Genomic DNA, 9,205 nt, shown 5'->3' on the forward strand with positions numbered 1-9,205 from the left:
TAGTTCTAGTGTTAGCCTTGTTAAAGCAGAAGAACTTGAAACATGCTGGTAAATAAATTAGAATCTTGAAATAGAGTTGTATTTTCTTATCAAAGTGGCAATCTTGCTGTGATTTGGCATTAAAGATAATATTTGTTTGTTTGTACAGGCTCTATGAAAAGTTTGGGGAAACAGCTATAAGGCCCTTGGTCAAGTTCTACCCATCAATCTTGCCCTCTGACATCATGCAGCTTTGTAGACATCACCCTGCCCACTTTTTAGCATATTTAGACAGTCTTGTTAAATCAAAGCCAGAAGATGAAAGGTAAAGGGGCTGCATGTATGCTGTGTGCCTTTTTTTGTTGTTGGGAAATGGTTACATAATAAAAAGACTGGATATCATCCAGGTGTGTGGGTTTTTTTTAATGTAATGCTACTTTGCCTGCTCATTTAAAAATAGAGTGGAACTTAACATTAAATAAGCTTTTTGTTTTGCCAGTTAATTTCTATGCACCAGTCTCTTCCCATGTTGCCTCATTACAAAGCAGATTCCATTTTATCAAGATTTTTATAACAACTCTTTAATGACTTAGTGTTTTATAGACTGTAATGTATCAAATTAACTCAAACTAGCAATGGGAAACACTTCAATATGTAAAATTCAAATGTGGATGTAGTCTGTAATATTTCTGATGATTAAAGGAAATGTAACTTGTCTAGAAATCATCTTTCCAGTGCACTGATCCTGGGTATTTTTAAATAGTATATATAAAAAGTTTATCACATTTCCATATTTGGTCAATTTAAAACCCGTGGATTTTCCCATTCTTTCTTTAGGTCGTCCCTGCTTCAATCTCTTCTTAATCCTGAAGCGTTACGACTGGATTGGCTGTGTCTGGCAGTTTCCCATGATGCGCCACAAAGAACAAATACAGTGGATTCTGAAGGAAACCCTAGGTAAGGTAGTAAATAATGTATATTTAATTGCACTGCGCAAACCAGACGTAGTTGTTCAGACTTTCTATGTGTTCCATGATGGAGCTGGCTACCTCAGAGTAATTTCACTTCCCTAGAGGGTGAAATTCACCCCAGTGGAGAGAATCCCTATAAAGCCTTCAGTTAAACAAATGGCTGTAAATGATGCATAGTCTTGCCTTGGCCCTTCTGCAGCAGGTTGAATTTCATTCTAGAGTATGTTATCTCATCTACCTCAAGATGTCTAACAGCAGCAACCAAAGGATTAAATAACTTTCCTATCTTCATAATCCAGGCCAGAATGATCTCTTCAACGACTATAAATACATCTCTCTCTTAAGAAGCTGCCACTTCGTTTTTCAGAATCATTTTCAGTGTGTTTCTGGGGAAAACATTTTTTTAAAATGTGTGAAATTCCCCTACTGGCTCAGCTGGAGTATACAAAACGCCATTCCCTGCGCTGTGCACATGCCTCCTAATGTTGATGCTGATACACAAAAAGGCCACATTAACTTTTTTCTGTCCCTCTGTAATCACGTTAATCTGTGCCTACAGGGAAAATCTAATTTTAAGTGAATCCGTTAAGAAGATAGCTGGATGCACTGCTCTTTGAATTAATATTGTCAAAACTTCATGTGAAAGATGAAACAATCCCATTCATCTATTTGGCCTCCTGATAAAAAAAAAAGTGTTTTTTTTTAAAACTCATCAGAATGTTAACGTTTAACTTGAATTAAACTGTCTTCCCAGACCACGTTCACATTTGTTTACCTGGGGCTATAGCCAACTGATTTTGCTTCTGATTAAACTCCCAGCTGATTTTGTAACAAAAGAGAGGATGGCTCACTGCTGCAAGTCATATGGGTAAGTCGGAAACTTTGTAGTTTACTGAAAAATTATGATTATTCTTGAAACTGGTTTAGTTGGTATCTTGGCCCGCTGAACATACAAATGAAAACCAATATGTTTCCTGCCAGTCTACTGTCAACTAAATCTGTTTAAATGAAGTATTTTGTGGCTGGCTTTATTTTAAAGTGTCGTCATGTATAGGTTATAAATAGCCAATGTGAAACATTCCTCTGCAGTATTAATGGTATTTTGCTTTGTAGCTAAGAAGCAACAAAGTCAAGTTGTAGCACATACTACACCATTACCTGTTAAGCTCTGTTTACTAGCCAACAAATGTTATTGACCTAAAATATGACCAAGGAAATAACCCCAATGCAAGTCACAAGGGTTATACCTTCATAATTACACTAATGCCTCTCCCATATTTAACCTGCTTTAGCAGAGAGAAATTTACCCATCAGTCTTCATGGACCTCTTGTAGGCATAAAGACAGTCCCTCTGTTCCTAATTACCCCCACTCACTTATTTCCCTAATGACTTCCCTTCTTTTCCTTATGCAGCTCTTACTTCCGTATGATGATTGTTTTCCACTTGACCCTTTACACTGTCATTCACAAAAAAACCCTCATTGTAATATGGGACCTGGATTTGTTGATCATTGAGCACTTATGACCTTTGTGAGGGTGGTGTTTGACAAAAAGCCGGCTCTAGTTCATTCAGTAAACTGACAGTTCTGGGGACTTATGGCATGGCCAGGTTATTCCTAGTATTTGGGGTTATTTGCTTTTACTGATGAGTTTGGTAATGAAATGCTGATTTACCAATGACATTAGTTTAGAACAGATAAGTATTTGATTTTGGAAATTTTAATCTTTTTTTAAGCTTCTGGCCTGGATATCTCTCTCTGTGTTTGGAACTGGATAGAAGAATAGAAGCCTTTACTAATATTGTTCATTTGGATGATATGAACCTGTTGGATGGAGAACATGGTTAGTGAATCTTAACTCGTGAGCGCACCAGTAGAATACATGATCTATATTGACTATGTACTGATTACCATTTAAATATAGAGAAGCATTTATCGAGAGTTGAATGATGTATTTTTTAAGCACTGATGTAACAAGATCACTTAGCATTTTGTATAACTTCATATAGTATATTGTACAGCATAAATATAATTGAGTGTATAAATCAGTGACGCTCTTTGTAGTTTAATTCTTGTCTTCCAACAAAACAGCAGTGTTTTAAAAAATAAATAAATAAAAATCATAGTCTCATTTTGAGTGGTTCAAATCTCTTGACATTTTAATCGGATTTTTTGGCTCCAGCTTTCCCTCTGAGTTTTTGTTGCCCAGTACCTTGAAGGATCAGCTAATTCACTAGCACTATCTCGTGGCTTTTCTAGAATATAGTGAGCCAGTTTCTGTATCAGATGGCAGAATTGCAGGGAAAATCTACAATATACTAAAAAGACACACAAAGGAGCTCTTTTGCTCTTAGTTGAATCCAAAATCTCAACAATGGCTATGAAAAAGCTGGTTTTAGTGCTATACAATTAGCTCTGGTACACTTGAAAATGTTTTGTGTGACTGTCAAAAAATCAAATGCATTTTAAGCCATTTAACTAAGATATGAATGTAGAAAGTTGACTCTAGAAAACTAGCTTCTTTTAAATGCCAGTAGATGTAAAATTAGGTTGCTACAAGCTTTTTCCTCACAGATAACTACAGCCAGTCATTTAATTTTGCATTTAGGCTCAATTCCAGAGACCGTGGAAGAATGGAAGTTCCTTCTCCATCTTGCACAAAGTCACAGCACTGACCTCCACTATCATGGTACACAGAATGGGAATACTATCGGCCATGGTAGCACTAATTGGTCAAACTGCATTACTGTTGAAAATGTAGCTCTTTTGTTGGCTAAGGTAATTGGCCCAGATCGTGCCTTGCCAGTACTGCAGGAGTGTGATTTGACGGCTGAATTCTCTGAGAGATTTACCAGGATTTGTGAAATACTGAGAATTGCTGAAAAAAGGCAAAGGTAAGATGGGTGTGTGTGTGTGTATATATATATATATAGAGAGAGAGAGAGAACTGTATTGATACTTCACTCAGTGCCATCCTAGGCCATAGTTTTGTCTTTCATTAAATTTAAAAAAAAGTGAAAACACTTCAGACTTGAGCTCCAAGAGTTTTTAAACAGTGTTACAGAGTGGTAAAACTACCTGAAAATACTTCTGTCCCCAGTTTAAGAGGTATATTTGAGATCTGTAGCTTAAAAATGAAAAATGTATTAACAGAAAATATATTCAGAATAAATGTTTAAAAAAAGGGGGGGGGAGAGGTAAATGACTAAACTATCAAAAGTCCACTGCTGAAGAACTCAGAAACTCCTCACCTGTACTTCATCCTCCTATAGCTAGACTGCTCTGATGGCTGCTTCATAAATGCTGTAATAGTGCAGTGAGACATTACAGTATTTGGGATTTGAGTCTACTTACACTGCAGCTGTTGCTGTTGAAGTAGTTCACCTGCAAATACACTATTTAACTCCTTTACGGAAAAAAAGCATGCATGGAAAAACATAAGAGGTTTTGGAATTAAATGAATTAAGTTCTAGAAGATGGCACTTGAAATGGTCCTATTGCAATCTCTCTTACACCAATCCTGAGGGGTGGTTACAAGCAAGAGTGAAGGCCTGGAATCTAGGAAGCTTTAAATGCTAGCATTAAATACAAAATAAAATAAAAAAACCCTGGTATCTTCTATTTTCTATTTACGGTTTATCATTCATGCTGTCTATTCAGGTCAGTGAAAAATCTTTAAAGGCAGGGGCATGATAGGGCTCTCTCTGAAATGGAATAGTATTTTTCTCTACATCGGACAGTTTAAACTCTTTCAAAAAGCTAGTGTCCAGCAAATTAGGTAACTAATATGTTGGATTTTTTTTTTCTATTTTGTCTGTAGAGCCCTGATACAGTCCATGTTGGAAAGGTGTGACCGTTTTCTGTGGTCCCAGCAGGCATAGCAAATATTCCAGGAAACACTGAAACGAAGTTGTGTACTGTGCATCTTCTACATTAAATTGCCTCTTAAGTTTCATCATCTCTTAAAGAAACAAACTCTTGTCCATACAATAATGTATGCAGCCACACTGCATGAAAATAGCACCTGAATTGGGTTTTCTTCTACAACTCTTCCTAAATAGTTTAAAACGTGCTTCTAAAACTGGTTTTAGAAATTGTTAGGTTGAAATACTCCAATGTTTATGTTGAAATTAAGACCACAAGTGTCTAACAGATTTGGTTTTTTTACAATAGGATTAAAAGTGTTGAATGAACTTGGTAATAACTCTGCATGAATTAAAACAGTTGGTTAAAAGTACAGTCTTTTGAACATTAAATTATGTTTGAAAATAGTGTATTTTGACTTCAGCTGCTTTTCTTTGGGTTGGTTAAGACGTAAATTTCAAACAGATTAATTCTGTGTATACTGCCAGCATGAGCAGCCCCTGCTGGTAAATGTTAAGACTCACCCAAACTGTTTTCCCCTTCTGACATTCACTTATGCCAATAGCTGCAGTGAATCCATGCAAGAATGCAGATTTTTCCTTAATTGCATAGAATATCTATTCTTTTGATTTATTTCTTGGAATAGCTACATCTTTATCTTAAGAGCTATGTAAAATAATGTTATGGGGTATTCATTGCATAGTGTTGAAATATGCATTAAATCTTTGAAATACTCATTTATTAATAGAACACTGAAAAGAAGTGTAAACACAGCATTCGTAAATTGTATGAATCTGTCATGAGGTCATCTTCAGATAAATTACCACACAATGAACATATCTTTAGATGTCAATATTTCATAACTGATTTTTGATCTTTTTGGAAGAAATGATGAAACTGCATACTTCTTTTTATCTGAAATTGCCTTAAAAAAAGTATTTTAAAGGGAGGCTGTCAAGTTAAGAATCATATTTTTTAAAAACCTTTACCTCTGTTAAGATAAACATTGGATTATTAAAACTGAATATTTAAAACACCCAGTTTTACTTAATCATTTGCAAAAACTAGCTTTATACCTATTCTGTTTACTCTGTGAACTTCCTAGAGCTTAGATAGTGAAAACAGACAAGTGAGATTTACTTTTGGTTTTAGCTTATTTCAATTTAGAGCCTCATTTACTAGCACAATCCTATAATATTTAGGCAGTAGTCAAACCCCAAAGAACTAACTCCCTATAAAAAAATTTGTCATTTTTTCCCTCGTACACCAACATTTTGTGAGTAAATTTATTTGACAGTATCCCTTTGAAATAAGAGCCTTTATATGTTTTATATATATAGTTTTGTCTCCATGGTTTGCTGCATTCCAAATTAATGGTTTTGTTTTTTTTATTTAAAATTTAATTATTTTTTGGTCAATGTGAATTTTATCTGTGAAGTTTGGTCTGATATATAAAACTACAGTTGGATGGGTAACCTCTTTGTCTCAATTGCTAGTACGAGTCACTCCCTTATGGTGGAGTGTTTCATAGCTCTTCTGGTGTGGGAATAAATGTCTACAGAAATAGGCCCAGTGGCAGGAATTTCAAACCTTAAGGTTCCTGTCTCTGAAAAGCCAACGAAACATCCTCTTTCAACTTCAGTTTTTCCTGGGGTTGAGATTTTCAGCTGAAGTTGGGAAAACAGCACAAATGTGCCATCCTATACCTTCAGGCACACCATGTCTTATTTATCATAGGTGTAAAAAGGATTGGAAGTCAGGTACTCCTCTGTCGTCCTAACTTTGGTATTGATATGCCATGAGGCTTAGAACAAATCACTTTACCTTTCTGTGCCTGTTTCCCTACCTCTGCAATGAGAACACTTCTACCTCATGTGGGTGTTAGAATTAATTAGTTCAGTTTTATACAGCACTTCAAAGAAGTAAAGATCTATATAAGTTGAAGAATCATCTGTCTCAGGAAAATACATAACCAATGCTCTTTGTCAAAAGTCTAGTGAAATATTTTCAGTTTAGAGGATAAACAGCTGAAAGCTTTGTGTACATAATAACCTTTATTTTAAAACGCACAATTAACAATGCTGACTTTTACGATATATTACAAACTTTCTTTCAAAGAGCTTGTTTTTCCTTTTGCATAGCACTGTTCATATTAAACTTAAATATTGTTGTTGAACTGGTTATTGCACCTAAAATGAACTTGTATTCATAATTTCAACTAATTTTAAGAGATTTCAATAAAAAAGAAAAGTGTTTAGACTTAGTCTGAATTTCCTTATTTATACGTGAATAAGATGTGAAGGATACATGAACACATTGTGACTTCATCCTAGGAAATGCTGCAGTTGCACACCTGCAAGCATAAGAAAGGGAAGTCCGTCACCCAGATACGTTATGAGCCATTTAACACTTGTGTTTAACCTTTTTGGTGTGGAAGTGGAAAAAGGGATAAAGGGAATCTGAACGCAGACATCTTAGTTTTCTTAGGAATAGAGCTAACTCTAATAATGCAAGACTTTAAGGCAGGGCCTGGGCAAGTGGGAAGCGAGTGGGAAGACTGCAAGAGATGCTGTTTTGACCTTGTGTTAAATAAGAATGGAACGCAGACTGTAGCAGGAACTGCTGAAAAAAGTAAGATATCAGGAAGGAATATGTATAAACAAGACATGGCTGTTGATCGTTATTGTATGCAACAAAAGGTATAAATGCTTGCCCTAATTGTTTATCTGGCGGAGACCTGCCTAGGAAGGGGGAATCCCTGTCTGTGCACGCTCTCCCCCTTGCAATTGCTCGAGAATAAACTGTCTCTGACTTGTTACAAACAACCCAAGAGTGAAAACTGCGTTTTTCTTCTACATTGGCTAATACTTTGTGAAATCCTGTCACTTGGCTTACGAGTAAGATGGTCTGTATAGTGGGTTTTCGTGTCAAGACAAGAATCCAGATATGTTGGTCAAAAGAGGTGTAGTTTAAATAATACCGAAGTGAATTTACTTTTTTGTACATTGTTTCACAGAGGAAAAATATACAAAATAGCCCAACTGTCAAATATTGCAAGCATGAGGACAACACTTTATTTTGATGCTTAGCTGTCCTCTGCTGGACAAATTGAAAGGTCTTTCTTGATCGGTGACTGAAACTGTACCTTTCCTCATTAAATACCCTAATCATCTGTCTTACTGGAATGCCCAGGCTCACTTCCAAGTTTCCACAATAAGCCCAGCCTTTTGGATATCCTCTGAGTGAGGCGTAGTAGGTCTCAGTAGATAAGACAACTTCACTGAGAATCCATAGAAATGGGATCTACCAGTGAGTGCTGTGGCCTTGAATCTATTACTTCTCTGTGCCTCAGTTTCTCTATTTGTAAACTGAAGATACTTACCTGCCTATGTAAAATGCTTGGAGATTTGTAGATGAAAAAGACTATAGCCATTCAAGGGGTTCATGCACCTGTGGCTCGTGCATGTGGTCTCAGTGTCAGGTGTGTTCCCTGCACAAACACCTTTTAAAAAAACTCCAGTCAGAGCAATAAAGACTTGGCATTTCCTGACTTCAGTATGTTTCAATGTAAACGTTAAAATTGAACGTGCAGCCTTAACACTGTTTATGTGCATGTATGCATCGCTATATCGCCCTCAAATACTTTGTCCAACTTTTGGTAACACTGTATATTATGCCATTTTTTCTGATGGCCTTAGACACCTGTGTGACACTTATATCACTGTGTACAATCCGTAAGTCACAGATGCAGTTTGTGAAAATAGTTTATACACAAGATGTACAGCTAATAAGGCCAGGGCCCTACATCACTCTCTGCTCCTCCTACAAGATTGTAGAAATAATTGCATTCTTTGAGAGTGTTTTCAATGATGTGATTATGTACACTGCAATGCAAACAGCTGTGGAATCTGATTTTTGCCTGTGTAGGTTTAAGAACATTAGAAAGCTATGGCATTTAAGCTTTTAAAAGAAATCATATTCTGTAAGAACAACCCTAAATTTCACTGAATTATGCACATTACTGAATGGACAACTTTATACTCGGAATACATGAAGCTTTTAAGATTGAGGAATATTAAAGGGCTGTCTGCATGATATTGTAAATTCCCAGCACTCTGCTTCATACTGCTTGCACTTCTAACTGTGCAGGTCCTAAGGTAGTTGCCTGGCATGCTGCATGGCAAACTTAGCCACAGCAGCATACTCTTCCTTAAGAAATCCGTTAAAAAGGGCCAAAACATCAGACCAATCAGTGTTTAAAGATAAGGTGAGATGCTTAAACCCTCATGCCTGCCAAATACAAAGTATTGTTACAAGGAACTTCCTTTTTTCTTACCAAATGTTCACTCCAGTCATATTGCCCTTCAAGCTTTTTTGTTACAAAAGGACAAA

The 9,205-nt window shown here is 36.2% G+C and overlaps 1 protein-coding gene across 10 annotated transcripts in view; it reads left to right on the forward strand.

Annotated features, from left to right (window-relative positions):
* Window positions 1-7,638, forward strand: part of HPS5 (HPS5 biogenesis of lysosomal organelles complex 2 subunit 2) — a 42,996-nt gene extending 35,358 nt beyond the window's left edge. For all 10 annotated transcript variants that reach the window (XM_084632267.1, XM_084632266.1, XM_084632262.1 and 7 more), the window contains 6 exons: window positions 149-304; window positions 817-936; window positions 1,705-1,818; window positions 2,686-2,792; window positions 3,558-3,843; window positions 4,770-7,638. In XM_084632267.1, coding sequence (XP_084488393.1) covers window positions 149-304; window positions 817-936; window positions 1,705-1,818; window positions 2,686-2,792; window positions 3,558-3,843; window positions 4,770-4,830 — 844 coding nt within the window. In that variant the 3' untranslated portion in view covers window positions 4,831-7,638. The remainder of the gene's footprint in view (window positions 1-148; window positions 305-816; window positions 937-1,704; window positions 1,819-2,685; window positions 2,793-3,557; window positions 3,844-4,769) is intronic.
* The last annotated feature ends 1,567 nt before the right edge of the window (window positions 7,639-9,205 follow it).

The sequence above is a fragment of the Lepidochelys olivacea genome (genome assembly GCF_965140295.1).
Source record: "Lepidochelys olivacea isolate rLepOli2 genome assembly, chromosome: 6".
Lineage (NCBI taxonomy): Eukaryota > Metazoa > Chordata > Testudines > Cheloniidae > Lepidochelys > Lepidochelys olivacea.